This window comes from Heteronotia binoei, unplaced genomic scaffold (assembly GCF_032191835.1).
Source record: "Heteronotia binoei isolate CCM8104 ecotype False Entrance Well unplaced genomic scaffold, APGP_CSIRO_Hbin_v1 Chromosome633, whole genome shotgun sequence".
Lineage (NCBI taxonomy): Eukaryota > Metazoa > Chordata > Lepidosauria > Squamata > Gekkonidae > Heteronotia > Heteronotia binoei.
Genome location: NW_026799980.1, coordinates 89346 through 113840, shown reverse-complemented (window position 1 = coordinate 113840; position 24495 = coordinate 89346). Strand labels below are relative to the sequence as shown.

At 45.6% G+C, this 24495-nt stretch overlaps 1 protein-coding gene and 1 non-coding gene across 2 annotated transcripts in view; one reads left to right on the top strand and one right to left on the bottom strand.

Annotated features, from left to right (window-relative positions):
* The window catches only part of LOC132590480 (RAC-alpha serine/threonine-protein kinase-like), a 130366-nt gene that overhangs the window by 17508 nt on the left and 88363 nt on the right, over nt 1-24495 (bottom strand). The window contains exons 3-8 of the mRNA XM_060263389.1: nt 23730-23841; nt 17759-17906; nt 16400-16531; nt 14274-14339; nt 3405-3473; nt 1016-1141 (exon numbers count right to left, since the gene is read on the bottom strand). Coding sequence (XP_060119372.1) covers nt 1016-1141; nt 3405-3473; nt 14274-14339; nt 16400-16531; nt 17759-17906; nt 23730-23841 — 653 coding nt within the window. The remainder of the gene's footprint in view (nt 1-1015; nt 1142-3404; nt 3474-14273; nt 14340-16399; nt 16532-17758; nt 17907-23729; nt 23842-24495) is intronic.
* TRNAT-CGU (transfer RNA threonine (anticodon CGU)) lies at nt 20699-20773 on the top strand. The gene has a single exon. It is a non-coding gene; the product is annotated as a tRNA-Thr (tRNA).

The following is a 24495-nucleotide window of genomic DNA, read 5'->3' as shown; positions in this document are numbered from 1 at the left end:
GTGGTCTGTAGTATGAACACTTCACTGGTTTTATTGTGTACCCAGCTTGTGGACGGTAATGAAGACAGCAAGTTGTATTTGGGAGGTGTTTCTTAATTTAGTTTATTTGCAGTCTGCTTTTCTTGCTAAGACTCCAGGCAGGTGATGAAAAAAATGATATTCTCAACCTCAGGCCAGATTTCAATATATCTCAGGGTGGCGAAACATCATCCAGTCTGTCCAACAACAACAGATACCTGGTTTTTGCAGAAGAAGTCAGAGTTTTCACAACACCTAGAGCCTGTCTCAAGTGGAGCGATTCTTTTGATCAACCCCCGCCCCCCCACACCACATACATTTTCCCATACTGAGTCACTTACACCAGTTCTATGGAATGTTAATCAGATGGCCTTCCAGTGAAAACAGGGAGGGTCTAAATCTAGCTAGGTACTTTGTAATGTTTACCCTCATCCAGGCCTTCTCTTGCAGCAGGACCTCCTTTGCATATTAGGCCACACCTCTCTCATGTAGCCAATCCTCCTGGAGCTTACAGTAGGCCCTGTACTAAGAGCCCTGTAAGCTCTTGGAGGATTGGCTACATCAGGGGTGTGTGGCCTAATATGCAAAGGAGTTCCTGCTATAAAAAAAAGCCACGCCTCCATCACTGTTTTTAGTGCATGTGGGGACTCATGGGGTCTTATTTTACTCCAGTAGATTGTGCTGAAACAAATTCCATGGTGTTCAGGCCAGAAGGATCACCATTCATTCCTCTGCAGCCAAACCAACAAAGGGTCTCGTGACAATTTCAAGATTAACAAAAATCCATCTTGGCGTAAGTATCCCCGAACCAGAATCCACTTTATTGCAGGCATCTCTAGAAGTCGCCATAATACAGAGAGTTGAGCAAAATCACCAATCAAAACACCGTTATTCTTTCCAGGCTCTAAAGAGATTTAGCAACACAAGCCTCACGGATGGAATTTTAGACAAAACCACACCGGGCTACCTTCTGGAAAGCCAGCACCCCTATACATACCTTTAAGTCCCTGTAGACCACATTCTTCTCTGAATGCAGGTAATCCAGTGCTGATACAATCTCAGCTCCATAAAAACGGGCCCGGTCTTCAGAAAAGACACGCTCCCGTGATAGGTGGAAGAACAGCTGCAAAGAAACAAAACTTGCTAGCTTCACATCTTGGTGTGAGTGGTAAATTTAAACAAGTCAACCAGGGGCTGCCTCAACTTCTTCACCCAAAGGTTGATTAACATGTGGAATTCACTGCCACAGGAGGTGGTGGCAACTACAAGCATAGCCAGCTTTAAGAGGGGATTGGATAAAAATATGGAGCAGAGGTCCACCAGTGGCTATTAGCCACAGTATATATATGTGTGTGTGTGTGTGTGTGTGTGTATACACATACATATATTGGCCACTGTGTGACACAGTGTTGGACAGGATGGGCCATTGGCCTGATCCAACATGGCTTCTCTTATGTTCTTAAGTCCACATGCTCCCAAGTAGAGTTCTCTGCTGCCCACAGAGTAAGAACATAAGAACAGTCATGTTGGATCAGGCCAATGGCCCATCCAGTCCAACACTCTGTGTCACACTTAAGAACATAAGAGAAGCCATATTGGATCAGGCCAATGGCCCATCCAGTCCAACACTCTGTGTCACATAAGAACATAAGAGAAGCCCTGTTGGATCAGGCCAATGGCCCATCCAGTCCAACATTCTGTGTCACACATAAGAACATAAGAGAAGCCCTGTTGGATCAGGCCAATGGCCCATCCAGTCCAACATTCTGTGTCACACATAAGAACATAAGAGAAGCCATGTTGGATCAGGCCAATGGCCCATCCAGTCCAACACTCTGTGTCACACAGTGGCAAAAAAAAAAAAGTATCTTCTTCACCTCTTACCATAGTTTGTCTTAGGGCTCATTTTTGGCATACGGAAGTCTCGTATGTAAGCAAGATTAGGCTTTGCCATTTCTCTCCCTGAACTCAAAATGCAAACCCAGACCATGCCCCAAACTACTCACAAAGCAAAATGGAGGAACAGATTTACTTCCTAACTAGTTCCTTGTTAAACTTCCCCTCCCAGCTCCCTACATTATAAGCCATGAACCAGAAAATAGTGTGTGCGTAAAAAGACATCCAACTGCAGCCGACTTATGATGACCAATGTTCCCTCGAAGCTGTGGAGCCTTGTGAGCAGAAATTCTGCTTCGTGAGCTCCTGGCATTGAAGTGGTGAGCTCCTGCATCAATCAGCGTGCTCTGGGGCCATCCTAAGACAATAATGTGTGAGCCGGAGGCTAAAAAACTTGCGAGCTAGCGCACACTGACTCAGCTTAGAGGGAACACCGATTAGGATTTTCAAGGCAAGAGACAAATAGGGGTGGTTTGCCACTGCTGCCTCTGCGTAGCAACCCTGGGCTTCTTCGGTGGTCTCCCATCCAAGTACTAACCAGGGTTGACCCTGCTTAGCTTCTGAGATCTGATGAAATTGGGCAAATCTAGGTCACTCAGGTTGGGGCCTTTGAAAACTGGTGGCGGAGAGTGCCATCAAGTTACACCTGGACTTATGCCAACCCTGTAGAGTTTGCAAGGTGAGAAAGAAACAAAGGCAAGTTTGCCATTGCTTTCCTCTGCATAGCAACCCTAGACAACCAGGGCAATCCCTTCATAGCTTCCTAGATCGGATGGGATCAAGCTAGTCTGGCAGAAAAGAACGCACTGCTGGCTTTTCATCAGTGTGTTTTGTTCCCTCTTGCTAATCCAGGGTGTACCAAGGAACTCTCTGGAATTTCAGTGCGCATGTCAAGCTATGCATGAGGAAGGGGTGTCTACTATCCCCTACTCCCATAAGTCTCTCAGTTTGCACCGGGAAGACAACACTGTGTCATTTTGGAAGGACAGGAAGCCAGATTCCCCTCTCTTTTTAAGCTGACTCACAATGCCATGGAACAAAGGACGAATATTCGCCTTTCCCTCAGTCACACAGAAACGATAATCCATCTTTCTATGTAATCCGGAACACGTTTCCCTCCAAGTCAAAGGTTCCTAATTCACAGTGGGCAAGCACACAAGGACTGCAGCCGCGATTACACCTCAAGAGACTTTCACCTGTCTTTCTCATCAAAAGTCGTCTTAGATCAAGTCAGGCCACCGGGACTGCCACATATTGACTAGCAGTGGCTCTCCAGGGGTCCCGGGACTTCCCCTGGCCTTGCTACCCGATATGCTGTCAAACAGAGATGCCAGGGGATTGAACTAGGGACCCTCTTCACGGGAAGCGCGTGTCCTGCCACCGAGGCCCGCTACGACACGCTCCAAGCACTCGGGAGCCGCTAAAATAGTACACGGAGGTCAAACGCCGAACGCACAAGAACGCTTGACAGAGAGAGACGTGGCTCTTACCTCCCCTCCGTTGGCATACTCCATGACAAAGCACAGCCGGTCATGCGTCTGAAAGGAATACTTTAAGGCCTGCAAAAGAAGACGGGTTTTTAAAATAACGCGTGCCATTTTCTTTAATATCAAGTTGTTGGGTATTTTTGTTAAATTAACCTACATGTAGACCACGAGCTCAGGGGCAGGGGTGGAATTCTAGCAGGAGCTCCTTTGCATATTAGGCCACACACCACTGATGTAGCCAATCCTCCAAGAGCTTACAAGGTTCTTTTTTGTAAGCTCTTGGAGGATTGGCTACATCAGGGGTGTGTGGCTTAATATGCAAAGGAGCTCCTGCTAGAATTCCACCCCTGCTCAGGAACAAGTATCAATACTGTCATTTTCAGCTGCTCTTATTTCCACTATGCCGGCTGGAGAACTGGGGCTGAGCGACTTGTGGCTCAGCTGAAGCCATCCTCTGAATCTGTAACCCAAGCCGGAATTCAAACACAGGTCCCAAAGCCCAATCTCCTACATGTCTCCTCCTAAATTAACCTACATGTAGACCACGAGCTCAGGGGCAGGGGTGGAATTCTAGCAGGAGCTCCTTTGCATATTAGGCCACACACCACTGATGTAGCCAATCCTCCAAGAGCTTAAAAGGTTCTTTTTTGTAAGCTCTTGGAGGATTGGCTACATCAGGGGTGTGTGGCTTAATATGCAAAGGAGCTCCTGCTAGAATTCCACCCCTGCTCAGGAACAAGTATCAATACCGCCATTTGCAGCTGCTCTTATTTCCACTATGCCGGCTGGAGAACTGGGGCTGAGCGACTTGTGGCTCAGCTGAAGCCATCCTCTGAATCTGTAACCCAAGCCGGAATTCAAACACAGGTCCCAAAGCCCAATCTCCTGCCCAGCTTCAGAAACCCCTTTCCGCATTAGCTGTCTACCACAGGGTTCTGTTCTAACCACAGTTACTTAAGGGAAGCTGGTAATAACAGGCAAGTTGTCTTTCCAAGAAAGCCTGCTTATGTGGATTTAGGAAGTGGCTCTACAGCTCTTGGGCAGGGGACTCCAGACAGAACTCATGTCATTCTGCATGCAAGCCAAGAGCTTTAACCGTAAGATGTCCTGTGAAGTACAAGGGTCCATAAGAACATAAGAGAAGCCATGTTAGATCAGGCCAATGGCCCATCCAGTCCAACATTCTGTGTCACACAGCGGCCAAATATATATATATATATACACACACACCCACACATATACACCCACACACACAGCTAATAGCCACTGATGGACCTCTGCTCCATATTTTTATCTAACCTCCTCTTGAAGGTGGCCATGCTTGCGGCCGCCACCACCTCCTGTGGCAGTGAATTCCACATGTTAATCACCCTTTGGGTGAAGAAGTACTTCCTTTTATCCGTTCTAACCCGACTGCGGAGCAATTTGATTGAGTGCCCACGAGTTCTTGTATTGTGAGAAAGGGAGAAAAGTACTTCTTTCTCTACTTTCTCCATCCTATGCATTATCTTGTAAACCTCTATCTAGTTCAGCAACCTATTTCTCACAGCAACCAGAGGCATTTACTAAGCCAGCCTACTTGGGTCACTGCTTATTCTTTTCAGGCTTTTGAGATGTGACTGGCACGGCTGACACTTCTCAACCATGTGGACTATAAGCTTGGTTTTTAAAGAAAACCATGCACGCGCAGGCACACCCATTAGGTTTTTTAAGATTTTCAGTTCTGCAACTATTAAAAGTTCTGTGTATGCACAGCACAATTTATGTTTTAATCTGCAAAATTTGCCCACTCTGCCTCCGTTATATTTTATTGAGCTGTGCTGTTTTATTGTTGGATTTTAACTGTTTTTTATTATGTCTGTAATCCACCCTGAGCCCGTTATGGGAAAGGGCAGAATATAAATCTACCAAAATAAATAAATACATGGCAAACATGCAGAATACGCCCGGCCAATACGTTAAAGGTTTTCTTATACTTACACATTTCAAACTCATTTTTCAAATATTTCCTCTCAGGGTTTTTGTTTTTTTTTTTTAGCAGGAAGGCACAGGAACACAGTTCCAGTTGGCTTGGAGTCAGGGTGTGTGTCCTAATATGCAAATGAGCTCCTGCTGGGCTTCTTCTACAAAAAAAGTCCTGTTTCCTCTACCAGACACAAGAGTACATAGGCTTGGAGCCTGTCATGATGATGTTTTGGGCAGCCCAAAACATGTGCTGAAATGGCGTCCCTAGGAGATGGGGGACCTCCCCCCCCCCCCAACAATAGCTTAGCAGAAAATCAGATCTCCTGTGGGATGGGGTGAATGACAAAAATCGCCCTCTCATCTCTGGACCTGCAGAAATCTAGGTGGGATCCAAACTACAGGGCTGGACACATCCCGAAACATGTCCTTGTGAGGTTCGTAAAGATTTGTGAACATCTACTTGAATCATCTGAGTAAGCAAGAATGATTTCTGTCTTACTATACAGTTTGGTAAGCTTAACCGTCAAACATTTGTATCTGGGATCCTACTCCTTCCCTCATCATCACTTCCTAGCCTTCGGGTGGTCCTAAATGCATGGTGAGAAACACATACATAGGTAGTATCCTGGTACCAGTGTTCCCTCGAAACTGAGTTAGCGTGAGCCAGCTCACAGATTTTTAGCCTCCAGCTTACACATTTTTTGCCTTAGCTCAGGAAGGATGACCCCAGAGCATAATAATTTATGCAGGAGCTCACAACTTTAACGCTAGTAGCTCACAAAGTAGAATTTTTGCTCACGAGACTCTGCAGCTTAGAGGGAACATTGCCTGGTACATGTTCCAGAGAAACGTTTCACACATTTCCTCTCCACTCCAAATTCAAGCAAAATAGCTGCAGAGTTGCCAGTGTTGATCAGCGCAAACATGGATATACCAAGTTCCAAAGCTCAAATGCCAGCAAAGTGAAGGAGCCAGCAACACACAAAAGAAGCTCTCAACGCCATGCAAACGATGACGTGCATTTGCATATTTGCCGCCCTGAGCCTGCTTCGGCGGGGAGGGCAGGATATAAATAAAAAGTATTATTATTATTGTATTTCCAGTCTAAAACAGAGTCTGAAACCCCCTGTGGAGTTTCAGATTGGCAATATCTGATCTGAAACTAAACAGGGAATTTTGGGCACAGTTTTGGATCGGAAATACCCAAACGCACACCTGTAATGCCAACTTGAGCTGCAAATGGGATTTGCCACCCAGGAGCGGGGTACTAAGGGGGGCACAGGAGCTAGGGGCAATGGGGGTTAGGATGGCTGAGGGATGACTCATATAGCTGTGCACCATGCAAGGGCAAAATCAGACTTTGGGGGGGTGGTGAGGCTGAGCTCCTGAGATAAGGCCACTGCACTGCCCCATAGCTCACACTGAGAAACCTGAATCTTCCTGGGATAATCCTATGAAATTCAGTGGTTACTTTTGGCGGTCACAGGCTGCTAGACCCATACAGACTGCTGGTGAGACATAACCAGGGCTTTTTTTGTAGCAGGAACTCCTTTGCATATTAGGCCACACACCCCTGATGTAGCCCATCCTCCAAGAGCTTACAGGGCTCTTAGTACAAGGCCTACTGTAAGCTCCAGGAGAACCAGGGGTGTGTGGCCTAATATGCAAAGGAGTTCCTGCTATCAAAAAAAAAAAGCTGTGAACGTAACCATCCTATTTAGGCAACATTATCCTCCCCTCCCCCAGTGTTCCCTCTAAGCTGAGTTAGTGTGAGCTAGCTCATAATTTTTTAGCATCCAGCTCTGTCATGATCCTGGGCCTAGCAAGCCCTGCAGGCCCAGAGAAGCCTGCCTAAGGAGTTACAAAAGAGCCTACATTTCCCAGGATACCTTCTGTCCCCGATTGGGTGGCAAGGTTTTGGAGGGAAACTATCCCAGAGAGGGGTGAGGCCTAGGAGGAGAATATAAAAGGGCCAAGCCCAGGCAGGGTGCGTTCTTTTCCTGGAAGGCTGAGCTAGAGATAGGCTGTAGCCTAGAGAGCTTGTAGCAGGGGAAAGATCCCTCATCCAAGGCAAGGGGTGAGTGTTGGTTATTAGAGCAGAGACTGTATCGTTAAACGCGTCAGGGCTTTTGTTTCTTTGCGCCAACCTTTACTGTTTTCATATTCGCTTTAGCACTAAATCTTTGTCACCTACTTATTCTTCAAGCACTGTAAATAAACTGTTGTTCTTATACTCCTTGGGTCCTCACATCTCCTTGGTCACAATTAGGCGGTATCTATTAATAAGGAAGATACATGGGTGGTTGGGTGCTCTGGGCCCTTACCAGAGTGGTGGCAGCCAGCAGAAGGCCCTGCTAGGCCCGGCTGTGTCACAAGCTCACACATTTTTGTCTCAACTCAGGAAAAATGGCCCCAGAGCACACTAATTTATGAAGTACCTCACAACTTTAATGCTAGTAGTTCACAAAGTAGACTTTTTGCTCACAAGACTCCACAGCTTAGAGGGAACATTGTCCCCGCCTCAGCTCTTTCTGCTGCAATTCCTTGATGACAGCCGAGAAATCTCATCCCTACGAACCGCCCGGCTGCGAGTCACAAACGCAGAATGTGCAAAGGGAAGCGAGGGGTGGACATCTTCCTCCCGCCCCAAATGCCAGTGCCTCCTTGCGTCAGGCACATTCCGACATCACGAGAACGAGCAGCTTGGTTCGACATGCCCTCAAGTTTTGTTTTGCTTGGGCTGCAGCCCAGAAGCTCCAGCTGGGGTTTCAGAGCCAGACAAGGAGATGCGGCTTATGCTGCAGACGATAAAAATAAATAGATCCATAAATAATAATGCATTTTGCCCGGCATCGTTGTCACAAGATGCAACCAGGTTTCTTTCCAATTTGGAGTCTCCTTGGTGCTGCAGATTAATTCCTGATAATAGCGAACCCTATTGGCTTTTTAAAGTTACACTTCTGTTATCTTCTGAGAATCTCCATGTTTGGGGCAGTCTTAGCCAACAGGCAAAAGGCACAGCCGACCAGGACCCCAGGATGTGGGGGGCAGCCCTGACTGCTCACACACAGCGGTACCACGTCAACCAAGAGGTGGTAAAAAACCAGCAGACTCCCTCTGTCGCCACTTGCACCCATCCCACCTGGGGTTTGGGTTGCCCACTCACCACAGCAACTGCTGAAGAAGATGATGATATTGCATTTATACTCCGCCCTTTACTCTGAATCTCAGAGCAGCTTACAATCTCCTTTCCCTTTCCCTCCCCACAACAGACACCCTATGAGGTAGGTGGGGCTGAGAGAGCTATCCCAGAAGCTGCCCTTTCAAGGGCCATGCAAACCAAATAGAGAATCACAGCCGAGAATGGCAAAAAAAAAACCCCAAAAGGGTTCCGTGACAAACAGCCTCACAAAGAAAAGATTTTCCAAGGTAACTTAAGAAAAATTCAAATATTCTATTATCACTCTCATACAAATTATTACACAAGTCATACCCTGAAACAAACACCCACACTTAGTGCAAAAGAAGGACAAAAATAAGTACTGGGAATGTATAGAAAAGTCCTTCCCACTTAAAGGGAATCCCCGGTCCAGTTCCTGAGGAGACCACGTGATGGTTAAAGTTCCACAACATTCAGTTGTCTTATATAACAGTCTTGAAACACAGCAGCGAGGCAGTACTTTTATCTTCTCTCGTTTCCAATGAAGCTTTGACCAGCTAACAAATATCAGAACATGGCAAGATTCCACAATTTTGGCACACAATTAAGTTTCAATTTACAGGTCTTGCAACCAGCCTCTTTGTGAGACTGGCTGTCATGGAACCCTTTGAGGGGTTGTTTTTTTTTGCCACTTTTGGCAGTCCTATGGAAGTTCTCTCTGATTTTGCTGCAATAGACTAACATAGCTACTCCTCTAGAATTGTTATCATTATGGAGATTGTGACATCCCGGGCAAGGGGCGGCCTTGATGCGGGATGGCACCATCTGCCCAACAGATTCACCTGCCCAAGCAACACTGCCCCGCAATGTACAGCTCCCAGCGGTTTCCTAAGTGATAGAAGAGCAGCAATGAAGGTGGGCGTGGGGTGTGGATTCAGACTGGTCTCGTCAAGCCCCTACTATCTTTGGATAGCCTGGCTGTCCCAAGAGTAACCAGCCACAATCTACTAGGAAACTTTCCCCTGATTTATTACAAGACGCAGCCAGCAGATATGTAGACAATGTCCTTATAGGCAATTGACCAGGGCTTTTTTTGTAGCAGGAACTCCTTTGCATATTAGGCCACACACCCCTGATGTAGCCAATCCTCCAAGAGCTTACAGTAGGCCCTGCACTAAGAGCCCTGTAAGGAATTCTAGCAAGACCTCCTTTGCATATTAGGCCACACCCCCTGATGTAGCCAACCCTCCTGGAGCTTACAGTAGGCCCTGTAAGAAGAGCCCTGTAAGCGTTTGGAGGATTGGCTACATCAGGGAGGTGTGCCCTAATATGCAAAGGAGTTCCTGCTACAAAAAAAGGCCCACAATTAACAATCATGCTTTTCAGATAAGAATGATTAAAGAATTGAATGATTAAAGAGTTGGAACACTTTCCCTATGAAGAAAGGTTAAAATGCTTGGGGCTCTTTAGCTTGGAGAGATGTTGATGGAGGGGTGACATGATAGAGGGTTACAAGATTATGCATGGGATAGAGAAAGCAGAGAAAGAAGTACTTTTCTCCCTTTCTCACAATACAAGAACTTGTGGACATTCAATGAAATTGCTGAGTAGATGGGTTAGAATGGATAAAAGGAAATACTTCTTCACCCAAACGGTGATAAACACATGGAATTCACTGCCACAGGAGATGGTGATGGCTGCAAGCATAGACAGATTCAAGAGGGGATCGGATAAACATCTGGAGCAGAGGTCCATCAGTGGCTATTAGCCACAGCATATTGATGGAACTCTCTGTCTGGGGCAGTGATGCTCTGTATTCTTGGTGCTTGGAAGGGCAACAGTAGGAGGGCTTCTAGTGTCCTGGCCCCACTGGTGGACCTCCTGATGGTGCCTGGTTTTTTGGCCACTGTGTGACACAGAGTGTTGGATTGGAGGGGCCATTGTTCTGATCCAACATGGCTTCTCTTATGTTCTTACGTTTCTAAACTGGTTCAATCAACGGGACCTGGAGCAGAGGAAGACGAGAACGATGATGACAACAGAGCTAGAACAGTGAGAGAGGAGATGGACAGCCCTTTCATCAATGTTAGCCTGAGCACAGATTCTCTTGTACTGCTTGTACCAGTCATCAGGTACTATTTCTCCCGCATCACATTCCACACGTTGACTGGGGTACGGGAGATAAGAGAACAAGGCTCTCTCTTGTGGACCAGGCCAGCACAGCCGCCGAACCTGCCAGCTGCTTAAACAAAGCTGCAACTTCAAGTCTGGCAGATTCGGAAGCGCTTGCTGGGAACCGGGGACTTTCCGAAAGCTAACAATGGATGGAGGGAGAGATTGGGTCAAGTTGGGAATGTCCCTGAAACTTGACAGGTGTGTGGGTGAACCTGAGAGCACTCCATTAAAAAAGGCATTTTTTAAAAAAAAGGGGACAGACAGACATATGCAAGATTTGAGCCTGGTAGCATCTTAAAAGATCAACGAGATTTCCAGGGTATAAGCTTTTGAGAACCAAAACTCACTTTGTCAGATGCAGAGACAGTCGGTGTACCTACAAAGCGAGTATGCATTACAATCTCATTTTGTTATTGCCATATTGCTGAGCCATGCTGTAAACTTATGTGGAGACACAACATTCCCAATCCTCTTATTCAGGGGTGGAATTCTAGCCAGAAGCTCCTTTGCATATTAGGCCACACACCCCAATGTAGCCAATCCTCCAAGAGCTTACAAGGCTCTTGTTTGTAAGCTCTTGGAGGATTGGCTACATCGGGGGGGGGGGTGTGGCCTAATATGCAAAGGAGCTCTTGATAGAATCCCGCTGCTGCTCTTATTCGGTGTAGACAAAAAGAAATGCTTCTTTATGCAGAGCATAGTTAAAATGTGGGATTCGCTGCCAGAGGATGTAGTGACGGCCACAGGCACCGACAGCTTTAAAAGGAGATTAGGCAGATTCATGGAGGAGACACTATCAGTGTCTACTAGCCACCATGACTGAAGGGAACCTCCATGTTCAGAGGCAGTCAACTTCTGAATCCCAGCGTCAGGAGGCAATATCAAGAAGGTCTTGAACATAAGAGCCCTGCTGGATCGGACCAGTGATCCATCTAGTCCAACATCCTGTCTCACAGAGTGGCCAACCAGTTCCTCTGGAGGGCCAACAAGAGGGCAGAGAGGCCGAGGCCTTCATAAGAACATCAGGAGAGCCCTGCTGGATCAGACCAGTGGTCCACCTAGTCCAGCATTCTGTCTCACACAGCAGCCAGCCAGTTCCTCTGGAGGGCCAATAACAGGGCATAGAGGCCGAAACCTTCCTAAGAACATCAGAAGAGGCCTGCTGGATCAGTCCAGTGGTCCATCTAGTCCAGGATTCTGTCTCACTAAGTGACCAACCAATTCCTCTGGACAGCCAATGACGGGGCATAGAGACTGAGGCTTTCCCTCAATGTTGCCTCCTGGCAGGACCAACAAAGTTTTATTCAGAATGTAAGCTTTTGTGTGACAGCCAGTTTGCGCTCTTAAACAACAAACTGCATGTATTTCAGCCCACAATTCCTGATCCCCTCGTCTGATGAAGTGTGCTTAGAGAGCACACAAAAGCTTACGTTCTGAATAAAACTTTGTTGGTCTTAAAGGTGCCACTCGACTCCTGCTTTGTTCTCTGCCCTGTTGTTGGCCCTTCAGAGGAACTGGCTGGCCACTGTGTGAGGCAGGATGCTGGACTAGAGGGACCACAGGTCTGATCCAGCTGGGCTCTTCTGAAGGTCTCAGAAATGCAACCTCCTAATTCTCTTCCCTTCATGCCTGTCAATTCATTGCCTCACGTGTCGTTTTTAGCAAACCATGTAGCACCTCCCCTTTGTGTATATTTATTTTAAAAATTTAACTTCATTTATACCTTGCCTTTCTCCCCAAGGAGCACGCAAAGTGGCTTACATTATTCTCTTCTCCCCTACTTTGTACTCGTAACTACTCTGTGAGGTAGGTGAGGATTAGCATATGTGACTGGCCAAAGGTCACCCAGCAAACTTTCACTGCAGAGTAGGGAATCGAACTTGGGTCTCCCAGATGATAGCTAGTCCATCACACCAGTCACTAAACCACAATGGCTCTGTCAGGGGTGGCCAAACTTACGTAATGTAAGAGCTGCACAGAATAAACATCAGATGTTTGAGAACCACAAGACACGAATGTCAGATTTTGAGAGCTGTAAGACGAAGGAAGGAAGGAAGGAAGGAAGGAAGGAAGGAAGGAAGGAAGGAAGGAAGGAAGGAAGGAAGGAAGGAAGGAAGGAAGGAAGGAAGGAAGGAAGGAAGGAAGGAAGGAAGGAAGGAAGGAAGGAAGGAAGGAAGGAAGGAAGGAAGGAAGCTGGCTGGCTTGGAGAAGTGATTTAAAAAGAGAAATGCCTTCTCCGATTGATGGGGTGGTGGGGGCTTCGAGAGCCACACAATATGTGTGAGAGCCACATGTGGCTCCCAAACCATAGTTTGGCCACCCCTGCTCTATGTTCTATGTCAAACACAAAGTATCCCCCCTTTTATATCAACAGATCACCATCACATCCTCAGATCCACTGCTGTCCACGCTGGAAAATGCACCTTTCCAAGACTGGCTTCTGTCCATGAAGATCCGTTACCTCCCCCCAATCTCATACATTTTTCTTAAGAAAGAACACATGAAAGAACATGTTTTTATAATTATATGTCCTTATTTAATAATTTTATAAAAAGATAAAGGTAGTACCCTGTGCAAGCACCAGTCATTTCTGACTCTGGGGTGACGTTGCTTTCACAGCGTTTTCACGGCAGACTTTTTACGGGGTGGTTTGCCATTGCCTTCCCCAGTCATCTACACTTTCCCCCCAGCAAGCTGGGGACTCATTTTATCGACCTTGGAAGGATGGAAGGCTGAGTCAACTTGAGCCGGTTACCTAAAACCGGCTTCCGCTGGGATCGACCTCAGGTCATGAGCAGAGAGTTCAGACTGCAGTACTGCAGCTTTAACACTCTGCGCCATGGAGCTCCCACAAATAATTTTATACAGACTTTATTTTAAATGCTTTTTTCAAAGAGTCCAATATATTGATTTTTTAAAAAAATTAAAAAACTTCATTAATGTTTTTAATAATATGCACACCGCCATCAAGGTACATGAAGAACATACAGAATAGATAATTCCAATATCGAAGAATAACTGCGCAGCTGTGAACTAATATTGCTGATAAAACTCCTGTTACATTCCAAGATAACTTCTGACTTGACAAATATTTTAATTTAATTTTTTTTTTATGTTTGCTGTCTTGGAGACCCTGTTTGGGTCAAAAGGTGACAGAAACGTTTTAAATAAATAAAATATTTATCACCTATATCACCTTCCTTAACAACAATAAGCTCCTATTGAACTATGACAAATCTAAAATTGTTGTTTTTTCCAAATCTTGGAAACCAACTAAATGGTCAATAGGCGGCAAAGAGATAGAACAAGTAAAATACTACAAATACCAAGGAATTCATTTTCAATATAACACACTTTGGACTAATCATCGTAACTGTATAATTAAGTCAGTCAATGTTAGTGTTGCAGCCATCCAGCGCTTCTTTGACAGCAGAGGCAATCAGTTTATCCCAGTCCAGCTAAAAATCTTTAAGGCTAAAGTGATACCACAGCTTTTATATGGGGTCCCAGTGTGGATCACAGCCTTGGATAATAACATTGAAGGTGTCCAATCGAATAAATAAAATACTCACTGTTAAGAAAGGATGCCTAGAGTTCTGTAAAACCCGGTTTTCTGTCAGGGTATGTGCCACTTCATCCTGCAGTGAGACCAGATGAATAAAGAACAGAATATTTTGTTAATTATGATTTTTATCTTACAAAGGACAGTAAATGTAACCGGAAACTAACCCCACCACCCATTCTCCCACTTCCCCACTACAGTCCACCGACAGCGAAGGCGATAAGGATAAAAGGGGAAAAGCAGAGCTGCACACATAAGGCAATTGAAAATATAAATGAAGAAGAGAGAGGGTGGGAGGCAGCAAAATGGATCCAACAAAAACGATACCTAAGATTTATAATTGTGGATAGAACAACAGCGGTAATGTCCAGTCTGCCAATTCAGATCCTACTTAGAGCTCCGCCTCTCTGTACCCCCATCTGAAGATGACTGTAGATTTATACCCCGCCCTTCTCTCTGAATCAGGTGCAGCGGCTTACAATCTCCTTTATCGTCTTCCTCCAAAATTGACACCCTGTGAGGTAGGTGGGGCTGAGAGAGCTCTCCCAGAAGCTGTCCTTTCAAGGACAACTCTTGTGAGAGCTATGGCTGACCCAAGGCCATTCCAGCAACTGCAAGTAGAGGAGTGGGGAATCAAACCCGTTTCTCCCAGATAAGAGTCCACACACTTAACCACTAAACCAAACTGGCTCTCAGAAGTTAGGGATGTGGAACCAGAGATGGGTCTATTTCCAGCGGTGGCACCTGGCCTTTGGAATGCTCTCCTGCTTGAGGCTGACTTGGCACCTACATTACTCTCTTCCGGGTGTCAGGGCAAAGAATATCTTCTTCCCTAGGCTTCTGAACTGAGCAGTTCCATTTTTTTCTTAAGCTTCTAGCTCTAGTGTCATTTTTACAGATACCACGTTAGGCCGCTGAATGGTGTTTTAGGTTGTTTTAAATGCCCCTAAGCTTGTCTTTTTTCCTACTTGTTTTAAAGTTGGTAAGTTGTCTGTTGCTGTTTTAAAGATTTTATAGCATTGTTTAGACTTAGAGGTCCCCAACCTTTTAGAGCAAGTGGCACCTTTGGAATTCTGACACAGGGTTGTGGGCACAACCACAAAATGGCCATCATGGGAGGTAGAACCACACACACACACACACACACACACACACACACACAGAAGAAGCCGCCCAAGGAGTAATTTTAAAAAATATGCTGGGAAAGAGGAGTAAGAGAGATCAAAACCTACAGTGTAGTGGCAGTGGCCCCAAAAATGACATTATTTTAGTCTGCGCTGCCACTCAGACCTCCAACAGCCAATCAGAAGCCCCGTTGGGCAGGAGTTCCACTGAGCTTCAGCCCCTTTCTAAAAACACTTGGTACCCCTTTTTTAACTCATTTTGAGAAGATCTCTAGGAACATTGCTGCTGCCTAGTCTCATTTTATTCCTGCTTGTCTGGTAGCTGCGATGCCACCTCTGGCCACAGGCAATGGGGCGCTGTAGAGCAAAGCAGCAGCTCTCTTCTCCAGGCTTGCTTCCCTTGCTCTGAGAGGTAGCCTAGGAATGTTCTAAATTAATATATAACTGCCTCTCCTGAAAGTTTTGCAGAACTGTATTTACCCTTTAAAAGTCAAAGTACCTCTTTGAAGAAAAATATCTCATGGACAGAGGGGATTTGAAAGAAAGAAAGAAAGAAAGAAAGAAAGAAAGAAAGAAAGAAAGAAAGAAAGAAAGAAAGAAAGAAAGAAAGAAAGAAAGAAAGAAAGAAAGAAAGAAAGAAAGAAAGAAAGAAAGAAAGAAAGAAAGAAAGAAAGAAAGAAAGAACCAAGCTAACAGGAAAAAAGAATACCTAGATTATCTAGTCTTGAATTTTGTGATCTTTGAAACCTAAAGTGAGGATTCAGTCCATACATCACTCCAGTTTGAGCCACAGCAACAAACTGCAGGAAATCAGTTACACCGTTATGGGAAGCCTCTTGGCATCAATTGGTCAGAGTGGTACTCCCTGATAGTTAACCTAGCTTACTGGCTTGAGGCACTAGAAGATAATGATCTTGCTGGCTACGGATTGCCTTGTTTCTGCTTCCCTGCTCCGCCTCCTCGACAAGAACTGGGGCCAATGCAAAGGAATCTGGATTGTCTCGTGTCCCACCTTTGCTACAATTACTTCCTTCTTCAGGATTTTCATAGCGTAATACCGTCCTGTCGCTTTCTCTTTCACCAGAATAACCTTCCCGAAGGTGCCTTTTCCCAGCAGCTTAAGATATTCGAATTCATTCATAGTCTGTTGAAGACAGGATTTAAGAAGGTTAGAAGCTTGCAGGATGGCTTCCGAAAACACATAAACAAAGGGAAATGACCGAGAGCTTGGAAAGGTTCTGTGCTTTTACAGATCACGGGGGCAACTTTTCCTGCGGCTTTCCAAAATACACGACTGAAATAAATGAATAAAAAATGCTCAGTCTTGCCCCACAGAGTTGTAAAACGATACACAACAAAATTAAACAGAAGGAAAATTCCATTTCTCCCCCTTCCAATACTTGAAGTTAAGAACATAAGAACAGCCCTGCTGAATCAGAGCAGTGGTCCATTTAGTCCAGCATCCGGCCTCACCCAGTGGCCAACCGGTTCTTCTAGAGGGTCAACGACAAGGCCAAGGCCTTCCCCTGATGTTGCCTCCTGGCTCTGGGATTCAGAGGCTTAGTGCCTCTGGATGTGGAGGTTCCTTTCAGTCACCATGGCTAGAGTCCACGGTCTTCTGGGGAACTTGAAAGCTTGAACACTTATGTGTTATTTAGTTGGCCCCAGGCTAGCTTGATTATGTCAGATCTCAGAAACTCTGGGATCCAGAAGCTGACTGACTGCCTCTGAATATGGAGGTTCCTTTTAGGCTCCATGGTTAGTAGCCACCGATGGACATTTTCCTGCATGAATCTGTCTAATCCCCCTTTAAAGCTGGTTATTCCTGTGGCCGTCACTACATTTTCTGGCAGCAAATTCCACATTTTCATCATTCTAAAGTAGTATTTCCTTTTGTCTATTCTGAACCTACTGCCAATCAGCTTCATGGGACGCCCCTGAGTTCTAGCCTTTTGGGAGAGGAAGGGAAAAAAAAATCTCTTTGCCAACTCTTTCCACCCCAACATGGCTTCTCCCTATGTTCTTAAAGAGACCTACACGCCTTCTCTTCACTCACTGAAGAATGTCACCACCACGGCAGACTCAGGGAGTTAAGAAAAGGAATTTAAAGAGACCTACACGTCTTCTCTTCACCCATGGAGCAGCAGCGGCATGCCTCAGAAAGTGAAGACAAGGCATTTAAAGAGACCTACGAAATTGACCCACAAACCACTGCCTCAATCTCAGTTCACAAATCAATGAACCAGTCAAGTTTGTTGCAAACTTGGTTTGTAATTCGGTTCGTGCCCATCCCTACTGTGGAGTCTCCAATAAAGCTGCTAATCATTGGAAATGGGAGGTGGGGGAGAGAGAATGTCAGTCCAACACTTACCACTTTATGTTTTGGTTTTGTCATAGAAATTTCCATTTCTTCAGCACCTGAATTATCACTGGGGGAACCAGATGGAAAATCCATTATTTCTTCCTCCTGTTTCTTAAGGCTGTCTGCTACTGTTTGGATGGCTTTTGTCCATTCTTCCCTAAGAAGAATAAAAATGAAGCGGCAACATGGCATTAATAGCAAACCAACATATGCTGGCTGGGAAATGAAGGGAAGGGCATATAAGCCCACTGCTGGTCTCCCCGCCCATGTTCTCAAGCGACTTTCACAATAATGCAGAAAATCTTGTAATAAAGTAAAACTGTAATAATGCAACTAATAAACTGCGACAACTAAGACAGATGGCAAAAGAGCTGATCAATTAAAAGCTCTTGAAATTTTATTTATTTTATTTACGGTTTTTATAGCCCACTTTCTCACAGGAACTCGAGGCGGATTACACAGAGTGAGTCAATAAAATCAACAAAAGGTTGACACTTTAGGATTTTAGAAGCCTTGAACCACCAGTAAGAACTGAAACAGAGCTTAAGTATTAACATTAAGCAACAGAGTATTAAGCAACACAGAAATTACAAATAGGAGCTCACTTATATAGCAGTATAAACCACTGCTTGGGGGGGGGCAACAGTGGGAGGGGCTTCTGGAGTTCTGGCCTCAATGGGGGATGTCCTGAGGGTACCTGGGTTTCGACCGCTTTGTGACACAGAGTGTTGGACTGGATGGGCCATTGGCCTGATCCAACATGGCTTCTCTTATGTTCTTATGTGTGACACAGAGTGTTGGACTGGATGGGCCACTGACCTGATCCAACAGGGCTTCTCTTATGTTCTTATGTGTGACACAGAGTGTTGGACTGGATGGGCCATTGGCCTGATCCAACATGGCTTCTCTTATGTTCTTATGTGTGACACAGAGTGTTGGACTGGATGGGCCACTGACCTGATCCAACAGGGCTTCTCTTATGTTCTTATGTGTGACACAGAGTGTTGGACTGGATGGGCCATTGGCCTGATCCAACATGGCTTCTCTTATGTTCTTATGTGTGACACAGAGTGTTGGACTGGATGGGCCACTGACCTGATCCAACAGGGCTTCTCTTATGTTCTTATGTGTAACACAGAGTGTTGGACTGGATGGGCCATTGGCCTGATCCAACATGGCTTCTCTTATGTTCTTATGTGTGACACAGAGTGTTGGACTGGATGGGCCACTGACCTGATCCAACAGGGCTTCTCTTATGTTCTTATGTGTGACACAGAGTGTTGGACTGGATGGGCCATTGGCCTGATCCAACATGGCTTCTCTTATGTTCTTATGTGTGACACAGAGTGTTGGACTGGATGGGCCACTGACCTGATCCAACAGGGCTTCTCTTATGTTCTTATGTGACACAGTGTGTTGGACTGGATGGGCCACTGGCCTGATCCAACATGGCTTCTCTTATGTTCTTATGTGTGACACAGAGTGTTGGACTGGATGGGCCACTGACCTGATCCAACATGGCTTCTCTTATGTTCTTAAGTTGCAGGAGAAGGGACGTGAGAAGCAGATGGGGGAAGCTATGCACAGAAGAGATTTTTTAAAAATTTGACAGCACTGTTAACCACTACACTACACTGGCTCTTTGGGTAAGAGGTACAGGCAAGAGAGAATGGTTTCAAAGGTTCAGACTGCCATCAGGGGAAAGGGTGGGAGAAATGGGGGATGCAACGAAAACAAGGGATGTTAGAGTAATTAATATGTGGAACTCACTGCTGTAGGAAGTGGTGGTAGCTACAAGCATAGACAGCTTCAAGACGTGATTTAATAGACATGTGGAACCGAGATCCATGAGTTGCTATTAGCCACAAAGTATAGAGGGAACACTCTGTCTGGGACAATTATGCTCTGTATTCTTAGTACTTTGCGGGGGTCAACAGTGGGAGTTCTAGACGTCCTGGTGGCACCTGGGTTTTGGCTACTGTGTGACACAGAGTATTGGATTGGGTGGGCCATTGGCCTGATCCAACATGGCTTCTCTGATGTTCTTATGTCTGGGGCAATGATGCGCTATCTTCTTTGTGCTTTGGAGGGGGCAATAGTGATACGGCTTCTGGAGTTCTGACCTTGCAGTGGACCTCCTGATGGCACCTTGGTTTTGACCACTGTGTGACACAGAGTATTGTACTGGATGGGCCACCGGCCTGATCCAACATGGCTTCTCTCATGTTCTTATATCATTTATCAAAGAAAGTTCGTAACACTATTTTGTGCAGTGCAACCCTATTATCTGCTCGGGAAAGCCCTTGTGAATAGTTCAGTTTTGCATGTTTTGTGGAAAGCCAGGAGACCGGGAGTTTTCCTGACCTCCTTGGGCAGGCCGTTCCACAAGGCAAGAGTACCAGTGGAGACAGAACATGTGACAGGCAGTTGCTGATTTTGCCCATTTGTTGGTTGGCTCCTGCACAAAGCCCCTGCTGAAATCAGCGTAGGAGGCACTGTGCATTCCTTGCCCTTTTAAAACAATTCAGTGTTAAGTTTCTCACTCTGTTTATTGGTACATGCTTGGGCAGACCACTCTGAACCTCCATGAATGAAGAGGAAGAGAGGGTATCATTTTTTTAAAACAAAATAAATACAATAAGAAATAAAATTGCCAAGTATCAGGGATATAAATTATTAGATGATAAAATGACAAGGATTTGTTTATCATTTATCTATCCCTAGAAACATTTAAACAATAAGCACCTCCATAACGCGGAGAGCTCTGTAGGGTCCGTCCCCCTCCCTGTATCAGAGGCTGTTTAAACAGCTGCTTTTAAAAAACAGTACTTACACTCTAACTAATACTAAACACTGGAGTGTTGAACCTCTGGAATTCGCTGCTGGAGGAGTGGGAACCAATTATGAGGGGGGACACCCAATCAATCTTAAACCTGTCAAAGAATTTGGGGAGGGACGGTGGCTCAGTGGTAGAGCATCTGCTTCGTAAGCAGAAGGTCCCAAGTTTAATCCCTGGCTTCTCCAATGAAAAAGGGTCCAGGCAAGTAGGCGTGAAAAGCCTCAGCTGGAGACCCTGGAGAGCCGCTGCCAGTCTGAGTAGACAATACTGACTTCGATGGACCGAGGGTCTGATTCAGTAGAAGGCAGCTTCATATGTTCAAGATAGATCAAGGACCAAGGCTTAAGATAACGGAGGCTGTGGAGGTGTCATGATCTGGGCTGTGCCTTAGAGGCCTGTAGGCCCAGGAAAGCCTGAGTGGTAGTGGTGGGAAGGGCCTACATCTCCCAGAAGCCCTGAAAGGTTTTGGCACCATTTTGGACCAATCAGAGAAAGAGGAGGGCCCGAATAAAAGGCCTGGGAGGGAAAAGCCTGGGTTCTTTTCCTAGGAGGCAGAGCTGAGGAAGGACTACTGCAAGAGACCCTTGCCCTGAGAGTGGGTAGGCCCAGGTCTGACTGAGATAGCCCAGGGGCAGTAATGGCATTTGTTTATTTTCTCTTCACCCCTTTTACTGTTTAATGCACCTTGTTTGTTTATATTGCACTGATCTGATCTTTTAAAATAAAACCTTCCCCCCCACTGTTGTTCACTCTGCCTGATCCGCATGTCTATTATTTGGCCTAAGCTAAAGGAGGCCTGAATGGCTTGGGAGGGGACTCTGGGCCTTCTCAAGGGGGACCCTTAACCCAGAGTGGTTGCGGCAATTGGTAACACCCCCGAGTCGTGACAGGAGGAAATACACAGAAAGAGAAATTACCCAAAATATGCAGGCTCCTTCCCGAACACTGAAATCTTTAAGATAGTTGAGTTCGTTTGTTTTCTGAGTTTCTAGCGGGAGCACAGCTATTGTATACCCCTGATGGAAGAATGTTATATTCCTTCTGTCTGGGATGGTTGCCCCTTTCCGGGATGCACATGGAACAGCTGGGAGGGGGTGTGGGGGAGACACCAGCCAGGTCAGCCGAATCAACTCTAGCAATCAACGGGGTGACAGATGTTGCAGGAGATACTCGATCTCTGGTTTACGCATGAAAATGCACTGGGAATTGAATTATGGCCCAGGACAGAATGGGGGTTCTTAGTGACCATTGTGGATGTGTGAGGGCTCCTCAATATATACAGAATTGATTTGAAACCATTGCTGGGAGCTTCAATTTTTTAGTGACTCACACACAACATGCTGGGCCTGAAAAAGACATTTTCTATTTTATATTGATGTAATGCTTTTACATGTGCGTTAGTACAAGTCTGACCACTGAAGAAGGCCCTAGGGTAGAAATGCACTGGGTCCTTAGTCCTAATAGGCATGCGTAACCATTATTGTGATTGTTGTTGTTGTTGTTATTGGACATGCAACTTCACCTTGTCGCTGTATATTACGATCTGAGTTTTTAATAGTATCCTAAGTATGTCATTTTTAATCCTAAGATTCTGTGCACTATATAATAAATACCTGCATTTTATTTTATTTTCTAGTTGCTCAACCTTTTTGGTGCACGGCAGATGTCGAGCCAGATCACCCCTCACATTTTAAATTAGAGTCGCCTCTTCCTAAAAGTATTGAATGTTTTTCTTTTTCATGTATTTCAACCATGGTTATATTATTTCGTCTAAAAGATGCTACGTAGATTTCCTTAAATAAAGGAAGAAAGGGGGATAGCCACACTCCATCATGTGGAATTACTCCGATGATTCCTAAAGTATTTTAAATCCTCCCTTGGAGATAAACACATGGATTTCACACATGTTATGTCGGCTACCGGATAATTTACTGCCCATCCTAAGCCTCAATGATTGAGCAATACACCTATCTATGCATGTTTACACACGGACAGTTGGATCCAAGGTAAAAGTGTCTGCAGGCACAAGAGTTTCCACTCACAAAGTGCAATTTTCCCACCTCTTCTCTCCAGCAGCCTGAAATTCCCTCCCCGGAATCTTGTTCTGGGGGCCAAAATGGGATGGGGGATGGGATTCCAGGCTTCTGTGGGAGAGCGGGAGGTGAAAACATAAGAACATAAGAGAAGCCATGCTGGATCAGGTCAGCAGCCCATCCAGTCAAACACTCTGTGTCACACAGTGGCCAAAAAACCAGGCGCCATCAGGAGGCCCACCAGTGGGGCCAGGACACTAGAAGCCCTCCCAATGTGCCCCCACAAGCACCAAGAATACAGAGCATCACTGCCCCAGACAGAGAGTTCCATCTATACCTTGGGGCTAATAGCCACTGATGGACCTCTGCACCATATCTTGATCCAATCCCCTCTGGAAGCCATCTATGCTTGTAGCTGCCACCACCTCCTGTGGCAGTGAATTCCATGTGTTACTTACCTTTTGGGTGAAGTACTTCCTTTTATCCGTTCTAACCCGACTGCTCAGCAATTTCATTGAGTGTCCACGAGTTCTCGTATTTTGAGAAAGGGAGAAAAGTACTTCTTTCTCTACCTTCTCTATCCCATGCATAACCCTGTAAACTTTGATCATGTCACCCCTCAGTCGACATTTCTCCAAGCTAAAGAGCCTCAAATGCTTTAACCTTTCTTCGCAGGGAAAGCGTTCCGACCCTTTAATCATTCTAGTTGCCCTTTTATGCACTTTTTCCAATGCTATAATATCTTTTTTTTGAGGTGCGGTGACCAGAATTGCACACAGTACTCCAAATGAGGCTGCGCCATCGATTTATACACCGTGCTCCATGGATAGAAACACTCGCACCCCCCAAAAAACATCTAGCTTGGATCCAAGCCAGATCCAGCAGTGTGCTCCTTCTCCATCCCCTTCTATGCCACCTGCCTCCCACTGACATCCACAAAAGTGAACTTCATCGGAAATGAAACTCTAAAACCCACAACACCAAAGCAATTATTTTAAAAAAGAGCGAGAAAAGCAAGCTTCGAGAAGGCGGTTCGCACTAATAACGCTGAACATTTGCATCTGCTTTCGCAAGTTGCTTTCTGCATTCAAGTCAGAAGAGAACATACCGCTCCTCTGGAGTCTCCACATGAAACGTTCTTTCAATTACTGTGGTCCACTGGAGGCATCTGATGATGAATGTGTTCGGTTTGGGTCTCTCCGTCTTCATCAACTGGCATTCTAGCACAGATCGAGGGAGGAGAGTCATGGTATGTAAGCAGGTTTAAGTAATCATTTGTCTTTATTCTTATCTAGCAAACTGTTGCAATTAATCAGGCACGGAAATCTCCCGAAAGGAGTTCTTTGGGAGAGCAGAGACGACCAGGCTGGTGAGTCAGATGCAGCAGCTTAGGAGACCGGACCTTTTGTTTTAAATATGTGAGACTTTGGACACCTTTTGTCTGATCAGGGACCTGAACAAAACACCACTGATGCTACTCACAGTCCACAGTGCAGGTAAATTGAAGGATGCAAGAGAACTGCAAGCTTGCCTCCCGGCTTAATATGCAAACAAAACCCTTACAATTCTGCATGTGGTCGAAATCCTGTACCTAAGCTGAATTCTAACACTTCGAAAGATCATTCATATGAGGCCAGAGAGGAACATGGCTGTGCACTGTAGCTCTACTCCCCTCCACATCCAGTCATTGGAAGTCTTACTGTCAACCCCTTTACCTTCCATCCTGGCATCTGATTACAGGTACTTCTCCCACACGCTTCCAAGCCTTTCCATGCATTCACAAAGGTTAGAAACTTGCCGATTTCGTGTAGTGGTTAAGTGTTCAGACTCTTATATGGGAGAATCACATTTGATTTTCTCACTCCTCCACTTAC